This window comes from Salarias fasciatus, chromosome 10 (genome assembly GCF_902148845.1).
Source record: "Salarias fasciatus chromosome 10, fSalaFa1.1, whole genome shotgun sequence".
Classification (NCBI taxonomy): Eukaryota; Metazoa; Chordata; class Actinopteri; order Blenniiformes; family Blenniidae; genus Salarias; species Salarias fasciatus.
In genome coordinates, this window is record NC_043754.1 from 19,887,196 (window position 1) to 19,908,253 (window position 21,058).

Sequence of the window (21,058 nt, forward strand, 5' to 3'; positions counted from 1 at the left end):
TGCTCGCGCTGCAGAAGCCGGCATGGCGTCCGTCGGGGTTTGAGATTCGGTCTCTCCGGTTTTTAACAGGCAGCTGTGCGAAACAGTCGATACTCCATCACTGTAAGTCCTGTTTGCTATTCTGTTCCGAGTACATTTGCTCAAAAGTTATGTTCCTCTGGAGGGTTCTGCCGCTCCACTTTCACTCCTTCCATTATGAGACAAATATCTCATGAAGTAGACTTTGCGGCCGCAGCGATGCCACATTACACCGGTTGGGAAAAGTTTTTGTGAGCTTTTTTTTTTTTCTTTTTTGGTGTCTTCATGCTTCAGGGCATTTAACAGCAGCTGTAAATTGGGTTCATCTGAATTTACTGTCATCTGTGATCCTTTTTCTTTTCTTGACAAATGTCGTGATTTGACGCCTGCTTCGGTGACCAGAGAGTAAACCAGCTGCTCTTCTGAGAACAGTCACACACAGGACATCACATCTTCCCATCATTCAATGAGCACAGCTGAATATATTTCAGCTTTCTTTAATATACCAACAGACTTTTTAGGACTTTGTGCTCGATGTCTGTACTTCATTAGTCATTTTAGTCATAGTTCATTATCATTGGACAAATATAGATTTTTTTTTTTACCTGAACTTCTTTCTTTTAGTTATATTTTATTTTAAATACATTAAACACAACTTTTTTTAATGAGTGGTCATGATATTCACAATAAAGTAAAATAAATAATTAAAAAAAATGGTTCCTACTGTAAGTTAAGCCCAGAGACACAACTGAAGAAACTGTTAAAACTTAGAAATTTAGCAATTCAAGTCATAAATACAGTGGATTAGTGGTTAAAGTTGTTGGATTCACAGTAACAACTAATTAAAGTACATAATTCACTTAAGTTTGAGTAAATTGAAAAAAAAAAAAAAAACCTTTATTAGTTTAGCTAACTTGGTACTTTTCCATTACATGGGTATATGAACTTCTATGCGAGAGAGGAGTTTCTTATTCTCAGGAACATTTCTGTCCATTAATTTGAATAAAATGAACTTTCTCTCAAAAAAAAAAAAAAAAAAAAAGAAAAGAAAAAGAAGAAGAAGTCGAGTTTTCAGGTGCCGCTGCTCTCAGACTGTCTGCTGTGTGTGACTGAGCTGTCAGCGGCGGCTCACAGTCATTCATTACTTCGTGATGATTCAATTAAGACAAATAATTTAATCATCATAAACTGACAGTGCAACTCGCTGTTGAGAAAGTACACATTATTACATCTGCTAATGGAAGAATTAATATTTAATCTCGCCACAAAGTATAACAGACCGAAGCTGAATTATACAAAAACTAGCATTAACTCTTTCATGGCCGAGGTGGCCTCCTCTTCGGCCTGAAACAAAATTTACTCGATTCTCCACTGGCTTCAGGATGCTGTCAAATCTCTTGGTGTATATGCAGTTTAATTGTAATATTAATGATCTGAAACGCTTGATATTCCTTCAGCATTTCAACATTCTTGAGAAGCACACCATATAAATATGTTATTCGCACTGGCGGAGTAAAATCGTGCCGTTTTTAGCCTGCGCGTGGAGTTTAAATAGGTGCTCTACCGACGTGACATTTAAGTGGTAGCACTCGCTGGCTTTATCAGATGGCGATCGTGAGCGGGCAAAACAAATGTCTATTTACGTGAGAATGTCAAAGATAATTACTTCAAACAGGCGGCGTCATGAAATCGCGTCCGCGTTGCGACGGATTAATTAGAAAAACGGGCTGCTGGGACGACTGTGCCACTCGCCTTAATGAACGAGACGTGTCCGGAGTCAAAGTTCCTGCGTTTAAATTCTCCCGTGCTCTCGATACATCGGTTCAGATCACAGAGGGAGCCCCCCTGCCGGGGACCGAGGTGATCCAGTGTTACTGGTGATACCGTTAATGTTCTTTAAGTCTCGCATGCATGCAAATGTGCTGATTTAATTTCGCCGGCGGCGGACGGCGGCGGAGGGTTTTCTTTACACTATGACAACCTGGGAGCAGGTCGTAATTTCAACTGATTGAAAAGGTCATCTCTGATTTGAACCCAGTGGAAAACAGGACACATCTTCAGGCTTTCCGGCATAAATAATGGAGGTATTTAACATGGCGCTCTTGTAGGTTATCTAATAATACCTCCTCAAATTAAATGAATGCATTCAAAGCTCATATCCATTTCTTGGCAGCTCTTGTCTCATATATGTTTGAGAAACAGACACTTTGACTCCACACTAAACATAATGTGCAACTTTGATTAATTTGAGGGGCCGAAAAAATGTTACTCTCTGCAGTGGAAGATGGAGCTGAAGTGCTCACGTTGTCATGGCAGCTGAGTCAATAGAAATGAGTAATTGTTTGCACACATTTGATATATTTTTACCTTGAAATAAACTCAGCAACACAATAATCTGAAGTCGTTTCAACAGATACCTTTCACAAATATGCTGGGAATGAGTAACCATAGAGGCACGGAGGAATCCTGGTCTCGTGCTCCTGATCTACGCATCAGGAAATGAAGCTCGGCGTTGATTTAGCACCTCTTACGTGCAGGGTGCTCCGTACGGAAGTCGATGGAAAAATGTGAACGTGGTGCGTCATTTCTTATGGAAATCGGGACGTGGGAAGCTGCGGCTCGTAGCAGCCACTGCGCCATCTAACGCAGATTGAAGATAACGGGCAGATCTGCGGCCTGAGACGTCGGAAAGTTCTATTTCAGCTCGGTAAGCTACACAGAACTCAGCGTGTGACTTCATTAACATCAAAGGAGGCGCCGCGGTATATTTTGGAGTCCCGCTTGTTCCCCCCCCGCTGCTTCTCACTCCTGTTTGAAGTCCTCTGGCCTGACGTATGTGCGTGCGTCCGCGCATTCATTCATCCTCTGTACCGCTGGAGCCGATCCCAGCCGACGGTAGGCGAAACATGCAAACTCTGCAATCTGGACTCAAACCAGGGATTTGGTCACTGTGAAGCAAAAGTGCAAACCGCTGCACTACTTATCAAAGACATGAAGTATGTAAAGTCATGCTGTCTTTTAATGGGACTGGGTGACCATATGAAACACATTAAATCACACTACACCTGTTTATTTTCTAAGGAGTGATGACATTTATCAGTAAATAGAAGAAACATATTTTAAAATATATTTGTCACTTTTATGTATCGCAGTAAATCAAGCCGTCCTCATTAATGCTGGTTTACTGAGACAAAGAGCAAAAGGGATCCAACCTCTCTGCTCCCTGTAAAACTGTAATTTCACTCGTAATATATATATATTTTTTTAATCGCGTGCAGCCCTTGTTGCTTCTACATTTTATTAATTGTGTTTCCTCTCGCCCTCTCATCATAATGAAGAGGCAGAATATATTTGGGAATTTTTCATATATTTTCACTTCACTAAACTGAATTAAAAAAGGGAAGAAGACCTTGACCAGTTTTATCTGTAGCGCTGGAAATTTCATTAGATTTAAAAAAAAAAAAAAAAAAAAAAAAAAAAAAAAAAAACTATTTTTATTCAGTTGAGAAGATTTGAACCAAGTGGAGTTATTAAGTGCACAAAATCTGACAAAGGGAGTCAACCTGGAAAAAAAAAAAAAATAAAAAAAGAAAGCAGGTCTGTTTAATGAAGGAGCTGCGTCTCTCAGCAGCTCATGTATTGACAAATTTAGATTGCAATGCATTAAACTGGGGACTATTGACATTTCAATAGCAGAGACACATCCTGGTGGGGAGGAACATTTTTTTTTTGGCGCAGTGAGAAATGACCTTGCTGAATACATATTCTGAAGAAACGCTGATAGAGCTTCAGTAGCTTGGGAAATTGAACCTGTGTTATGAAAGCAAAGCATACGGGACGACAAGCCAAACACTGTGCGTGTGATTGATTCAGTCATTAATCTGAGCCGCTTTCTGTGCACGTGTGAGGAGGATGTGGATGCATGTTTGTGTGTGTGTGTGTGTGTGTTTAAAGGGCCGGTCTGTGCACACATGGATAAGACTCCTTGTATTTAACTGCAGCATCCCTCAGCTCAGCTCCATCCATCTCACGTCCGCCGCTCTATTGATTGGCGTACAGAGCAAACACACGAGTCGCCCATGCGGGGAGAAACTGGCTCTTGTCTTGTTGTGGCGGGTCAGTTCAGGAAACACTGCGACCTCCGACAGCAAGAAAGGTTTTTTTTTTTCTTTTTCCTCTTTCAGTTGCCTTTCAATGGTTTCTTTCAATATGAAAAGATCTATTTGAACACTGGTCTGCTCCAGCCAACACACACTCATTCACATACACACATACACAAGAGGAACATGCAAACTCCACACAAAATCAACCAATCACGGGATCAAACCAGTGTCTTTCCATTGTGAGGCGAGAGTCCAAAGAAATCACTAATTCTCCAAAAACAAGCACTATGACAGTTAAAGGAAAGTAACCAATATATTCGCTTGAACTATGAGCAGCTGTTCTAAAGAAGCTTCACTACTTACTACAGATTTCTGTTTCAGTCTTAGTTACTGGTGTAAAATATCTTCGATTCGTTCAACATTTTGTAGAGATCACAGTTACGGGTTGTTGGAGTAACGACTTTAGAAAGGAGCGAGGCTACTTTGATAAATAGTCGTGTGGAGAAATTTAAATTTGACTGAATATTGTTACTTGATCAAAGTTGTACTGTTATTAAAACAACATAATAAATATATTAATGCTCAATTATAGTTAAAGTTATTCTTTGAAACAGTTGGGTAATTTCTTTACTGAGCCACATAATGTGTTATTTGAATATAGTTATAACAACTAATTATATTTTAAACAGTGTTGAAGTTACCTCACTGGTCACTGACATTTGGTGCTTATAAACTGTTTTGCATTTACAAATTGCTGTATTAATTAGCTGCTGCTATTAAAATAAAGTTGTGCTTCCTTAAAAAAATAATAAACACAAGTTTGTGCTTGATCACAGTTTAAGTGAAATTATTTGTGACAATTTGCAGAAGAACTTACTTTACTTTGTTACTGTAAACTAAAACTTGATTAATGTTGTGTTTATGGTTTATGGCTTAGAAACAGAAGTGGAGTGAACGTATCAGTCATGGTAAAATACTTGATGACACTTTTACTTGTTGGTACTTTAAGTTGTAGTGGAAAAGAAAAGTAACAAGTAACTTGATGAATTACACTTTGTGATTACTTGAGTTAAAAACGAGTTACACGTGACACAAACACACTTCACTGTGGTCTTTTGCATTTCGATAAACTTAGTGAAAAATGGATTTTAATCTATTCATCAGTGCAAGTAGTGAAATAAAAAGTAAAATAAAAAAACTTAAAGCTAAAAAAACAAAGAATAACTAAAACAAAAATACAGTATGAGAACATTGTCACACTTACAAATGTTTAACTAACTTTTTTTTAACAGATATTTCTTCTCATGAATATTTATTCTCATTAGGTTCCTCCTGACAAGCAGATTTCTCTTACAGATGGTTTCCTCAGATCTTAGAAATTGTTTTTAGTGCTTCTTGCTTTTTTATTGTTTGGGCTTTATTTTCCATCTACCTGTAACATTTTATTCCCACTGGAGTTATTGTGCATTACGGGGAAAAAAAAAAAAAAAAAAAAAAAAAAAAAAGAAACACGAGGCACAGAAGAAAAGCACTTATTTCAAAGTGAAGATAAATAAAGAGTAATCAAGCCCTAATGGAATCCTGGAGTTTTTTTTTCTTCTTCTTCTTTTTCCTGTTCTATGAAAGTCAAAAGAAGCCATCTGGAAGATTTATCTGCTTCTGTAATTGACTCATAATTAGAAGTGTGTAGTTTCACTTTTCACATTAGCAACTGTCAATATTAATGCCAGAGACTGGATTAAAAAACGAATACAATTTTTAAACCAACGTATTTCAAACAAAACCTGAGCGTCTCTATGGAGGGGGTGCTGGCAGTGTGGCAACAGGACTTTTTCTTCCCCCCCTCTTTTCTGTCTTTGAACCCTGAAGTATTGCGCTCACTGGCAAATAGTTCAAAAGGGTAAAGCGAAGCCGATTTGGCAGCTCGCACACTCGTTTGGCACGCCCACGATCGGCGTCCACGCAACACGACGCAACAGAAAACACATCTGAGGTGAACCTGAATGGCGTGAAGACGGCTTATTAGAGCGTCCCGATCCCAACGTGTCAAATATCCCTTTAATTGTGACGACTGGAGAAAACATTGAGAAGATGAAACGACACAGTCAAAGCGTTTCCAGGATGAAAACGCACGATTTACTTTAAAGTCAGAGGAGATGATTGTCACCTTGTGTGTTGTTGACTTTTTTTTTTTTTTTTTTTTTTTTTTCGTTGGGGGGGAACTGGCCTCAGAGACCCAGAGAGAGAGAGAGCGAGTGTGAAGGGCTGGGCTCCGTCCAATCATCCCCGAGGGAGGATCTCCTGCTCCTCAATTCTAATTCATGTACATATAAATAACTGTCACCCGCCACTGCTAATTGGATTAAAAGGCTTGCAGGAGGAGAGACGGGGAGAGAGAGAGAGAGAGAGGTGTGTGTGTGTGGGGGGGGGGAGTGAAGGCATTTAGAGAGGCAGCATGTCTTGATTTACAGCAGACACGCTCTCTCCAGAAAGGTGCCCATTTTTTTCTCCTAATAAAACCAAATCATAGCTCTGTAGGAACCAATATGTTTGGGTTTAAACGACGTTTTCGTGCATTGTTTGTCCTAAACCCAGTAAAATCTTTATGGCGTATTTACAAACTACTGACAATTTGTATTTAGTTTAATCTCCAGCGATGCACAAAGTCTTAAATATTTGAAGCTTTGACATTAAAATTTAATCCGACCATTTATAATGTATCTGTTTTAATTAGTTTGTTAAAAGATGTGGCTGGTTCGTCGATGAAGTCTAAGAAAACACAAAACTCCACACAGAAAGGCTCTCCAGACCACGCTCACATGATTTCCACTTGTGATTGAACACAGAGAGAAACTGTTCACACTAAGCATATATTTATTATTGTATAAGGCTGTCATTTGCTGCAGATTTGAGCTGATTTACAAAAGTAGGAGCTGCTTCTGCTGCGTGCGCCGGTGAGAGCTGGGAAGATTATCTAACATAATGAAGTCCGGTTCCACTGCAATAACGGGCAAGCTGGAAGGCACGGCGGCCACTTATCTGCAAAGATCAGCCAGGCAGGTGACGATGATCCCACCAGTGTTGAATTTCTGATGTGACTCGCTAAATTTTGGGTTGCATTAAATTGTGCAGGTGATCGAAAAAAGTTGCACAAATTTACTGAAGTTAGAACTTGCAGTAAAAGGAGTAAAAATGATAATATCACTGATGTAACTGGTACTGTGTGGAGTGGAGCTAAGAACAACACATGGATGTGGTTTTCTTTATCTTTTTTTAAGTTGTTGCAGCGTCTGCAGGCTGCAAAGTGGAGGCAGATCAAACATGCCTGGAACATTTGTAAAAAAAAAGTTTTCAAGAAAAAAACACCTCATTTCAATTCTTAATTGCATCTGCAGACCTTTTGAGTTTGACAGGAACAATGCAGCTACTCTGCAAAAATACAGACAGCAAACAAAATTATAGTTGCTAGTGATAATAATACATAAAAAAAACTTGACATGTTTGAAAAAATATTACATTTTGTGCAATAAATCTGAACTATTTGGAATATGTAACATAATAATGATAGAAAAGTGTACTGGATTCTCATTTTTTGTGATGCTATATGCAGATATTCTGTGAAAAAAAAAGTCAAATGTCATTGTACAAAACTTTCATGAATTAAAAACAAGACAAACTGGTAAAGTTTACAGTGCAAGTGCAAAGAAAGAATGAAAATGTGCAAAGTGCAGATTTCACTGCATGACAGTTACTGCTGTCAAGAGCCATTGGTAAGCAGTTAAAGTTGTATTAGTCAGCAGGATGAGATGTGGAAGAAATGGACTGTAAAGATCCAAAGTGTGGAACAGATGGAAATATGAATGTGAGAACGGGAGACAAACTACAGTCGGCACGAGATGCAGAGAGGAAGCGCGAAGGAAAAAGCTGAAGCATGGCGAGAGGATGTGGAGAGGCGGAGGAAAGAAAGCAAAGGGGAAGGGTCTTACCTGGTTCCTGTGCAGCTCCTGTTGAAGGAGGGTAGGTGGGCAGAAGTGAGGGAAGGAGAAAAGCAAAGGGGAACAAAAAAAAGGAAGGTTAGCATTCACAGCTCAATTTGAAGTTGATTGAGCTCATTTGGCCGTGCACAGAGGGTCATGCTGGTCAAGTACAGGAGAAGTCAGGTAAGAAGGCAAAAGGAAAGCTCCTCATGCTGCTCCAGCCTTCTGCAAAGTTTGAAGCTCTCATGGAAAAGTTTCAAAAGCAAAACTACACTTTTGATTTCGCCCATTATCCACCGACTTCTTCCACATGTTGCTTGAAGAAACAACAAAGTGAGACAAAGACCGAAACTCCCTCTTTTACCTGTTTGGAGGATCTCAACATGAATGAATTCAGATCAGGGTAACAGTGTATTTCACAAGGAAATCACACCAAAGGAAGAGTGTGAGGTTACTAAGCAACCGGAGGAAACTGCGGGAAGCACCAAACCCCAGCCAAGCGGCAGCGGAGCTCATAATCCCGTGCACAAACACAATCTTTGGCTTTAACATTCGTCCCACTGCTTCCAACATGCTAACTTGAGCTGCAACAGGAACAAGGAGAACATGGAAACATTATAATCCTTAATCTGGAATCACACCGGGATGATCTCGCTGCGGGACCACAGTCGACCCCTCACGAGGAAAGCGGCCTTAAAAGTAGCTAGATGGCATCAACATTTCATTTATATAATTGGAAAAGAATGCATGCAATTGAAATGATGGCAGCAAGATAGTGGAATAACAGGAGAGATGAAAAAATAAGTATGTGCAGTGTAAAGAGCTAACGCAAACACACAGTATGCATAATCCGAACGCGTCGACTGCTGCTCCCAGTCAGCTGCAACATAACAAAACACCCACTTTTGAAATGAACGCGTTTAAACCCAGCCACATCGGCGAAATCAGCCTCAAATGGGACATCTGTATAAAATCCAGCACTCGCAGGAAAGGAGCACAGTTGGCCCTCGGTGTACAGTCTGGCATCCGACGAGGCCCCCGCCGCTGAAGAAGATTTTTCAGCCAAGTAAGCATCAGGATTCCAGCTACGAGGCAGCTTTTGATTAGCAACCCTATTTCCTCTTCAACTTTTGCCAAATTTCAATCATGGTGATATTCTAATTACCATTATCCCGAGCCTGAGTGGGCGCGCGTGTGAGGGAGAAACGCGAGGAGGAGGCCGTCTTTGCATGTAAGTAGGGGGGGAAATCTGGAGAAAATGCGGCGCGAAGATCAAGAGAAACAAAGAGGAGACTTTCAGCTCAGCTCTATCCTGTTACACAGCCGTGTTTGGGCGAAAAAGATTCTGGAATTGCGACTCATGTGCTTCATGTGAATCCTTGAATTCGACCGTCCTCCATCTCACCTGTGAATCTTTTACAAAAGTGACACATTCAGGAAAAAAAAAAAAAGAAAAAGAAAAAGAAGAAGTAAACTGCAGAGTCACTGACTCTCTCAGCACGCCGCCCTCCTGCTTCAGCATTCAGCCGCAGACACACGGGGAGAGGAGTTACAAACTGCTTCCCAGAGCCACATATTCAACCCAGACCACCCTCCGAGTCCAGGTTCAGGCGGCGTGATGGGGTGCGGGGTGGAAGCGGGGGTTAGCCACGGGGATATTACTCAGCAATAGGCCAGACGCGGAGCAGCTCTCCCCATGTTAAGCAAATGGAGAGCGGCCGAAGAATAACTGCATGGCCGCTCCTGCCCCTCGTGGGTCTTGTGGGAGAAGCCGGCGCGATCCCACCCCCGAACCCCCAACCTCCAGAGGTGAGGTTAAATGACAAGAACTGCACAGATGCATTAAACATGAGTCATCCGGACAGAGAGCTCGACACCGGACCACTCCAGAGATGATAGGGACATTAACCAGAGTTTCACCAGGGCCTGAGCTGCATTTAATGAAGGCTTCCACCACCTCCCAACGTCTCTCTCCCTGCATTTGATTCACAGCCAGGGAGCTAAGTGGTTCAAGATAAACACTGTCACTACTCTTTCTGGTCCAGTTGTCTGATTTTCGCCTTTTTCTATTTGTTCCCCGGAAGTCTGACAACTTATTATGGCCTCCCTGGAGCGGGCAGTGGTCGAGTCAAACTTGAGAAGGTTTCATTAAGGAGAAAACCCAAGAAGAACACATTATTATAATATTGGTTCAGCATTAGCTGTAATTATTCAACAACACATTTCCACACTGAAGAAGAAAACATGATTGTTTATTAATTAAACGGATAATTATGGTGAAGACTTATGTTGAGACAGTTTTTCATGAGAAAGCAGGAAATAAATACAAACTGAATCTATGCAAAAACACAAATGTCACACTTCAATTGAAGAGTCATTAGGATAAACAAGTGGACCTTTTCTACATAAAGTGGCTCACTGAACTGACTTGTTTGTGTTCTGACCACGCAGCAACTTTGTGTACAAAAACAAAAACGAACGCCTGGATTCCCAGTGCCAACTTTGGCCAGAAAGGTCAAAAATCCCAGAACGAAATGTTCGGGCAAAATGTATTTTGACTACATGCTGCCAGAAATAAGTGTCACAAGAATCATTGAAGCATGACCTTAAATATCCAGAGGTGCTGAAAGTCCATACTCTCTTGACATTAACATGTACAAGTAAGAGAAGCAAGTTTTTAAAAGAAGTAGAAATACCGACTCAACTACTTTACTCGAGTACAACTATAGGATCCGGAATATGTTTTATATATATATTATTTTTTATCTTATCTTCATCAATTTAGGTACATGGTGATTGAAAAAAAACCACACAATGAAAAGAAAATCTTGAATTTATCTCAAATATAAATCTGCAAAAAGTGGAATGCACAGCAGTGACAGTACCCCGCCTGTAGGTGGCAGAAAAGCTGCTGAGGTGTATTACAAGCTGAGGTGTGCTAAACTGACTGAAACATGTACTGTGGAGGTTTCTACACTGTTCCAATAAAACGTACCGCGACATGAACAAAACAGGACCTCAAATCTAAATATCAGTCATTATATCCCAGCAAAACAATCATATAATAACTTCATGGCAAAATATAAGTCTAATGATCGATTCAATATTTTACTGCAATATTGGCAAGTTAAGACGTTATTGGTATTATTACATTGATGAGAAAAGATAAAATTATTAAAATGTTTTAAATAAGATGGGGGAATATCGTCAGGACACTTCATGTTTAACTGAAAATAGCATCAAAAAAGCCAAAATACTTAGTACTTTCCAAAGTGAGCTGTACTGCAGAGTGCCTGCAACATGTGCATCTACACAAATATGCACACAGCAAGAGAGAGAGAGAGAGAGAGAGAGAGAGAGAGAGAGAGAGAGAGAGAGAGAGAGAGAGAGAGAGAGAGAGAGAGAGAGAGAGACCCTTTAGCCAAACTCCCATAACAAAAGAGCAAAGGTGCATGATGTTATGAGAACAGTTGGAACGGTATGAGAAAAAAAGAAAAGAAGAAGCGCCGGGCCTGCTTTCATCTGTATTCATCGGGCGAGAGAGGCCTGGACACTCTGCTCTTCACTGGAAGCACAATAACAATGGCTTCCTTCGACACAGCACGACCACACCGCTTCCAAGCACGTCATCTTCAAACGCAGCTCTCGGTTAATGGCCCGGAACACACATTCGATGTCTATCAAAGAGGGACGTTGTCGGGATGGATGCACATGCTGACAACCTCTCTCGCTCGCGCCCCGATCACACAAACACACACCGACGCTGTCCCCTTCACACTCCCAAACACACACACACACACACACACACACACACACACACACACACACTCAGAAAGCCTCCCTGCAGTCGGTTTAAGTATAGCAAGCAATAATGTGTTGATTAAATCTGTGATCAGCTGCCTAAGGGGCATGAAATTGGACATGATGAGTGTGGCACATTAAAAACTAATTATCAATACCACCAATCCTATTGTCTTTCTTTTAAAGCGGTCATGGCGCTAAATCAAGTGTGGAGAATGGAACACTATGTGCTCCATCGGGGGAAAAAAGCTCATACCTGGACTCCGCTTTGGTTCGAAGATTTTTGATCAAATATAAATCTCTTATTTACTGCCACGTCCACATAGCTGCAAGAAAGGGAATCAGGATGACTTAAGGTAAACTGGATATTTACCGTCTGACGTGTGTCCTTCAAAGCAGACGAACGGCTGCAAATCTAATTCTTCTTTTACTCAGCATTGACATAGTGGCAGAATCGAATCACTGATGTTTACTATTCAATGTCAGGTGGAATTGCCACATACAATGATTTCCATTCAGTAAAATAACTAACAGGTTTATCAACGTGCTTATCTTCTATCTCAACCATGCCAGTGAAGCTGAGCGACCCACAGTGAACCAAGTTTCACTGGCCGACTTTATGCACCGGAATTACACGGTCAGGTTCAGAGGAACATTGTGGTTTGCTTTAGAACAGCGGTGTTTTAAGTCGTGCTCACTACTTCAACTACAAATGTTCTGGGTGAAGATACAGAATTTTAACCAGGGGTGTCAAACATACGGCCTGCAGGCCAAAACAAACCTCCAGAGGGTCTAACCCGGCTCACAGGATGGCCTTGCAAAGCAAAGAAATATATATATATATATATATATATATATATATATATATATATATATAAAAAACATATTAAGTCATTTGCTGCATTTCTAGTAGCAGCAAAATTGGGAGTACACATAGTATTCTCAACATTTCACTGTATTTTATACCAGGAAACATCAATTTCACTTCATGTTTTTTTAGTTTTTGTGTTCCTAAAGTGAGGTTGCTCAACAGGGCAGCTACAAACTACATGCTTCGTCTTGAAAGATGTGTTAATACAAGAATGTACCAATTAATTTAAGTTAATAGGATCGTACAGTAAGACCAAGCAGAGCATTGCAAGTGATTGTCTGGTTTCCAATTCACACCATAAGAACAGATTAATTAACTTCATTACACATTTTAGCAACAGCACCTTGTACACAATGCAATACTCACTGGAAGCGCATGTGAGACTGCATGAGCCTCGCTCAAACCAGATCGATAATCAAACGAAAAATGAAAACCCAACACTCGAGGCCCTCTCACATGACCTCATGCTAGTAACCCCAGCGCCAGGGGAAAATAAGCAAACACAGTGGTGACAGCTAGTGACAAGTCGGTGTTTAGTCCATTTTCTAATAATCAAAAATAAAAAAAACAAATCAGTCATATTTAAAGCGAATTTCAATTTTCGCTGTAAAGATTAAACTTGTCAATTACCTGAGTTTCTGTTAAGAAAAGTTAAATTAAGACAGGGGTTTAATAGGGTCAGCTGTCGGTCGGGTTACTCAGTCACTGTGCCGTTCATTTGAAGTCAATCGTAAGCTCCTAATTAATTAGTTGACCTTAACTCTGACAGTCACTGCCTTTCAAAGAGATTTCTTACCTTGTCCTAAGGCTTCTTTCAAGATGCCACCTGCTGTTTTTTGCTGAGAGACTCGTGATGCAACATCGAAGTCTCGATATTTCATCACCAATGAAGTGCGGTGCGACAAAATCTGCACTCGTCTCTTCCCACTAAAAGGATTTCTGCTCAGTTATGCATCGGACTGGAAAGTAGCTGTCATTTGATGTAACCTAAGACGTATAAGCATAGCATTTCTGTACTTCCTACACTCTTTTTTTTTTTTTTCTTCCTCCCTCTCCTTGGATGTTGCTCATCCATCCGCTCTTCCTTTACCTTCGGCTGTCTCTGGGACCCGGTGATTAGAGCGCTGGGTGCTGTCCTGCTGATAAGGCTGAGAAAACTTCCCCTCCTCCCTCGGCCGCCATTGGTTGTGTCCCCGGGGCAGAGAGAAAGACGGAGCCCGGGGTAATGTCCCCAACATCCTCCATTCTCACCCTTACTTCACCATTCACCGAGTCATGGAGGAGGGAGGGGGGTGAGCACACTGACTCGGGCATCTTATGACTTTGAAAAGATAGCCCTGCTTTTCCACGGTGGATAAGAGCAGCCAGAAAAAAAAAAAAAAAAAAAAAAAAAAGTAAAAGTAATACAGCTCAGCCTTTACGAGTGTAAAATTATGCATCGAGGGTCCCGTTTTTACGAGTGAATTTTTACATTCTGGAGAGTGTGCGTACAGTACCATCTGGCAGATTGTGTACACTTAGCAGTGAAAATGTAGGACGGAAGCAGTTCTCAAATGTGGATGAGCTTCATTTCATTAGAGCCACTATTGTCGATACTTCCATGCAGCTGCCACAGAAAAGGGAAAAAAAAAAAGAAAAAAAAATATGTGGCAAAGGTTATTCACACATTCACATGAGAAATTTCTCATGCTTATTACAATACTAGAAAAAAAAAGTGGCTTTTCATTGTTCCCCTCAGATATGCTGACCTTTCCATTACAAAGGCAAAGACCTTGAACCAGATGAGGTGATGCTGCTCTGTGTGTAACGCTATTGTGATAAATATGTGTGTGCATGTCGTATGCATTGAGATGGAATAATAAAAAAGAAAAAAACGCGTGATCCAAGAAGAAATAATGAGACGCAATAACCTTGACAGTGGTCTTTAGCATTAGCAGAAATGAACTAAATTCACTTCAGCTGCAAATGACTGTGAAACATGTTGCATTTGTACTTATAGGTTTCTGTTTTTTTCTCAACATTAACACATCAACTCCTAAATCCAAACTGTTTTGAGGAGTTTGCATGTTCTCCATCAACATGGCTGCTCTCTGTGTTCTTCCCACAAAGACCAAAGGTTGTTGTGTTTAACAGTTTTTATGTTGTTGTTGAGGTTAAAACATAGCTCATGGTGAAGCTGGGCCTTTGTAGCTTCTCTGCGTGGGGTTTGCATGTTCTCCCTGAGCATATATGTTTGCTCTGTGTACACCAGAAGTCTGGCGACTCCAAACTGCCCCTGTGTGCAGACCGGTTCTCCGAAGCGAGGCCGACCTGTTGCCCTGTGTCGACTAATAAAGCAGGAGTGGAGGATGGACAGACAATGATTTAAAGCGATAAACATATATTTCAATCTGAATTAAAGGCTGCCATGATTCTGAAATATGAATGCAATTCTTTACAATGTTGCATATATATTATAATGTCAAAGTCATTAAGCTATTATAAAGATTTGTATTGGAAATATTGAGGCAACCAAATAAACAGAAGAATCTGAAGAAGGAAAAAAAAATATATATATATATATATATATTTTTCCCAGTGACCACTCAAATATTACCATGGCCAAACAAGATCTGCTGATGGATTGATAAGGGAGAGGGAAATCTAATCCTCAAGGTGTTCCAAAGAAAAAGACTCGCTGTAGCTTATCTCTGGGGTCAGAGAAGGTCCACGGCCATTAATTTTAAATGAGTGGAATGGATTTGTGGTAATGGAAACCCAATGGCTCCAGACAGCATTGGGACCTGGTGGTGTGAAGACACCAAACGGCAGTGTGATAACCTGACCACTGAGCTGTATGAAGGGGAAGAAGTCAAGAAACTGATTTGGGTTTTTTCTGCTCCCCACCCACTATGAAGGTCTTAAGCGTAATGCATTAGAAATCTATTTGGAGGCACTGGACTGTAAAAGAGGTGAGGACGTCAGGTAAACTCTCTCTTCTGGTCAGAAATACTTTCCATCCAATATAAGAGTCTTCAGTTTTAGCTTCAAAACAGAGCCAACTTTTCATGCCCGTAGAAATGCCACCTTAAGTGGGCGAGAAAAGTGGTTACTATAAGCAAACGATGAAATGGAAAGGTCAGACGTTTCGTCACTTTGTGCCTCACACGCATGTGGGTTGGGCTAAAAAAGAAGAATCCATCTGGCGTCAAACCGCTCACAATTATGCATTTAGACAACGTGTGACAAAGTAGCCACACACAAAACATTGTTTTTCACACAACAGAAGACTGGAATCAGAAATCATTTTGTTTTGCTCTGTGATTTGGTCAAAGCCGACATAAGACGCTGCAATGGCTGCTTCTACTTTCACGTGTAGCCTGTTCACAGCCAGCAAACTGTGAATGTGAGAAACACCCTGACAAGTATCTTCACAGCGTTACACGTTTCACATGTGCTACCATAAGGTACAATATTGTTTCAGACATTTTTGAGGGATGGTTTTGATATACGGCCACAAAAATAGGTGGTCTAGATTTAATTTCAAGGATGAATTTTACAGTAACATTGATATTAAGTGCACTTGACATGTTCATTCAGCACAACCTGGATGACAATTAAGCAAATCCCAGCCGGCTGTGTATCCTGAGTCGATCTGGTCCCAACTGGCTGGAAGTGATACTCACAAAAAAAATCACTCAGGTTTATTTTACTGACTGTTCAAATAACTATAAAAAAAAAAAAAAAAAATTCTTTCAAAATGCTTTATTTATTCTTTAATAGAACTGCCTTCACAAACCATTTAAGCTTCAATAGTATTTGCTGATAATTCATAATTCTTAATTCCTCAGTGGGTCACGCCTATACTTCAATAAGGGATCCATTTAGGAGGCTGTTGCATTTATCTTTAAGTTTTCAGCTTATGTCATGAATCTACCACAAGTAATGTTTGTTACCGTCCAGTACTTTTGCGAATCAGCAGTAAAAGTGAGAAACAGAAAACAAGACGCCTGTTTCCTGTGTTGAACTTTGATAAGTGCTTCCAAAGTTCCATGCTTCAGTCAGTTTTCTTTTATCTGCTTATCTTGTTTCAGGTCACAAAAGGCTGGAGCCCATTGTAGCAAACAGTCATGAATCACTGGATGTCATGTGTCGGGTTTGAAATGTTTGCATTCACTCCCTGAATAAAAAAAAAAAGAAAAAAGTCTCCTCCGATGCAGAAACTGCATGCAAACCCAACCCTTCACAGTCCTTTGGTAATGAGTATATAATATATGTATTGTGGAAGGTAGGGGGTGGTGATGCAGGAGTTCTCCAGATTAAAATGGCCCACTTTGAGGTCTGCAGCTCAAAGGCTATTACACCAGTACTCATTCCCTCCTACCTTGCTTTTTACTTAATTGAATCAGCCAGTCCCCGTATCAGATATTCCTTAACGGAATACTGAAACCTATCCACCCTTTTCCTAATACCATTAGGGGAAGCGGGAGAGCAAGATGGATGCTTTAATCCTGCTGGTTCAGAGCACACAAAAGGAGAGCGTGCCCTGCAGTCAGACATTAGCCACAACATTCTCTGCCGAGCCACAATATTCTTCCGAGCAGAAGACTTGCCCTGTCACTGCGTGACCGAAAGCTACAATAACAAGAGCTCATTTCCTGTAGACAACCTAGCATGTAAATAACAGAAACAGTAACTCATTGTGCTGCTCGTTAAAGGGGGAAGAGAAATAAATTACTGCAACATACAGTATTACAGTCTGCACCACCCCATTTCCATGAAGCCTACTACAGTTTTTTTTTTTTTTACGAGGCGACCACATGGGTCCAGCACCGCCACGCTCCTGCCATCTGTTTGTGAACCTGGCAGATATGCAGGAATGCATGTCCAATTTGACACAATGGCAATGCAGATGAATGAGGTTCAGGCAAGTCTCCTGCTGCTGAGGTATTCTTATTTCCCAACCTATTTTCTGCTGTGTCAAGCTGCAGCTAGGCTAAGGTGAGGTCCATTATTTCTGGCCAGCTCAGGCACAAACTAATCCTCTTATTTGGGAGGTCAGCGCCAATCATTATACAGAGGGGGTGCCATTACAGTGTACACTCCAGTGAGCCGACTTTCCCCTTACATAAATATATGACTCAAGGGACTGCTCTTACTCCCCTCTCTAATTTATCCTTCTTGCTTCTACTTGGCTCTCATCCTCCCCCTTCCTCTCTCAACTTTCCCCTCTCTTATCTCTGACCTTCTCAAGCTCCTTTTCACTTTTTTACCTTTTCATTTTTCACTCTCCCACACTTCCAGCGAACATCCCCTCTTTTCCCACCCTCGTTTTCTTTTTTCAGGATGCCCAGAGTGGCGTATAATTTAATCTGCGGAAAATGCATGAGCAGGAACAATTAGCTCAGTCACTCAGAATGTGGATATAGCTGTACAGTAGGATAAACAGAATAATAAAAAAAAAAAAGAAAGAAAAGCAAGGAGATAAGCCAGCATTGTATCGGTGCCAGCACCAAAAGAAACACACACAGTTCACAAAGTACACAAAGATTTGTTCCTACAGCTCTCTGACAAAGACGGGCTAATTTAATTCTGCATGGCAGGCTTTGACATGTCTGACATACTGTCCTGCTTACCGAAAACACAGAGCACTATCTCATGAAACTATTTTAATGATCTCATGTATTTTTCATTGGGCGAGTCTCAAAGCCTATTGTTGAAGAAAAAACAGCACATTTACAAGCAAATATACAAAGTGAGGTTCTGTGCCAACAAGGGACGGGTGCACATGGAAACTATGTTGATCTTGGGCAAGAAATGATGCAGAGTGAAGGAAGTGGACATAGTCTGAGATGATCATCTGACAGAGTCAGAAATGTAAAGATGCCGATCTCCCCACATAAATCACTATAACTGCTCCTGCTTACTTAACAATGCCTTGACCAACGTTACAGATACACAGCAACCAGGCAATTTGGCTAATTCACACTGAGTTGAGACACACCCAAAAAATGTGAGATTATTAGCAACGGGCCAACAATATAGAGCTGTGGGAGCAGCCTCTCCTGGTTGACAGTACAATACTGCATGGATTACATGATTCTGTCCTTCAAAAGTCAACCATATGGTTCCCTCTTTTCGACCCATCAGCACAGCCTATGTACTACCTAAATGTATAAGCTCCACATCACACAATGCAGCATTTAATAAGCTTGTAAAATCTTTTAATTTTGCAAAATCTGTGAGATCCCTTGGACGTGTAAGGATGAAATCAAGCTCAAAGCTCTGCAGCAACTCTGAGACCAGAGGACTCAATACATAAAAAAAAAAATTTGAATTTTGTGGAAAAGGTTAAAGCATCTCAGTTCAACCTAAGAAAATGTCATCCTGCTGATGGTACCGGATAGTCAGACAGCAGAATTCACCAGGGACACGTGGAACAAAAGGGGAGACTGGCTGGACTTCCAGCTTAAGAATATTGTTGTTTTCAGAACTGCACAGCTCCCATGCTTTGTGGATTTGACTCCTAATTTGACTTTATTCTTATTATTTAGTTTTTTGTGGGCAAAAATACTTTCTATACAACCTGCATAACCATCACAGTCAGAGTAGAAATCATAAGACAATAACAGTCCCACAGTCCACCTCAGGCTGTATGAAAGCAACAGTTCTTGACTCTCCTGAATACAAGAACACATCAAATATGCAAAACCAAAGTGGACGGCCTTCTATTAGGCAAAAAATCCTAATATCACGTGTATTTCTGCTGCTCTGTGTGGAGCTTACCCCAGTAAAGACGAACCATAAATACTTCATAAACACCAATTACCTCAGGAAGCAGGCACGAAGAAAAGAACGGGCATTTCAGCCAATTATGAGGCTTCTTTCTCAAAGGGCGGAGAAGGAAGACTCTTCCCTTTCAAGCCTCGTGGTGAAAGAAGAAACCTCTGTCATGTTGTGGAGCCTCAATAATGTTTCCCTCCACCTTCATGTCAGGGATGAAAGGCCCCAAATGTCCTTTGAGTGAAACCCCAAGAGGACTTAACATGCATCAATAACATTTCCATCCTTGAAGATGTTTGCGGGGGACGACACATAATCTTCACCCAGACTTTGGGACTCTGCTCACTTCCTGCTACTTTTACTTTGCCCCAATCTCAAAGGTCCCTCCTCGCCCCACCAGAGATGGAGATGGAGGGAGAGAAAATGAAGAACAAAAGGAAACAGAGGGAGGAAAAGGCAGAGACAGACGGCACATTGTGGTGAGTGTTGCCTGCTTAAAATAGGACAGCTGACTCTTGAAAGAGCCATCAGTCTTCATAGGGGCAGCCTGTCTTCATTTCCACCCGCAGCAAAGCACACGGGGCTTAGCACACTTACGTCTGAGGATTTGTTGCACTTGAAGGTGGCAGCAATTCCCCAGACTGCAGCAGGAGGGAGCACTGCAAAGCGACACCAAGAAGGACAAACAAAACAACCACAACAAAAAAAAAAAGAGCAAGAATCTTGACCTGCCTCTTTTAAAAGGTGGAGTCCTCTGTTGTGATTCCATCCTAAAAATGAAATCTTCGTGCGATTATGGGAGTGTAAAAAAAAAACCTCAAATACGACTTGGGAATACATTAATTACAAGGTAAATATGCTTTCGGTGTCTGGGTTTTATTAGGAGAGTTCACACAAATAAAATAACTGCTGAACAAGCAGAAGCGTGTGGCGCATTACCCATACAGAGCAGCGCTGGTTGGTGCTCAGAAGGCACAAAATCTGCACATGCTTTCCAAAGCTCTTGGAAAGGCGGGATGCTTTTACAATCTAAATAAATTATGAAGCAATTTGGGTATTTTCTTTTGCATTTTCTTCTCCACTGGAGGAAATGATCTGCATCCATGCAAAAAAAAAAAAAAAACACACCTGAATGAGTATGTCAGAGAGTGTGTGTGTGTTTTCTCTCTCTGGTGACTTTTTAGAGTGAATTTAAAAGTCTGATGCGAGAAATTAATTAATCAATTGGCACATTAGTGGCATGGGAAAAGGAAAGGCCATGCTTCATGACATGTTTGTGTTTGACTGACAGGACTAAGCTGCAGTGCATGCCTGCTTTGCCCTTATCTCCAACCTACTGCCAAAATGTGGATTTGCCATGTCCAAGAATGATCGATCTGGCAAAGAGCACAACAAATCCAGAGCTAAATTCAGTAAATCCACCGCTGATCCATAAACCATTCATCTTGTGGCTCGACCCCAGGCCTTATTGCTCCAGAGACACTGTAGTTTTAGACGAGAAAGTTGCATCTGCTCCAAAACTGAAT

At 41.0% G+C, this 21,058-nt stretch overlaps 1 protein-coding gene across 5 annotated transcripts in view; it reads right to left on the reverse strand.

Annotated features, from left to right (window-relative positions):
* cadm1a (cell adhesion molecule 1a) overlaps positions 1 to 21,058 on the reverse strand; it is a 396,714-nt gene that overhangs the window by 112,515 nt on the left and 263,141 nt on the right. For 4 of the 5 annotated variants that reach the window (XM_030100925.1, XM_030100927.1, XM_030100928.1 and 1 more), the window contains exon 2: positions 8,108 to 8,125. The exons of the other annotated variant lie outside the window; for it this stretch is intronic. In XM_030100925.1, coding sequence (XP_029956785.1) covers positions 8,108 to 8,125 — 18 coding nt within the window. The remainder of the gene's footprint in view (positions 1 to 8,107; positions 8,126 to 21,058) is intronic. 5 annotated transcript variants of the gene reach the window in all.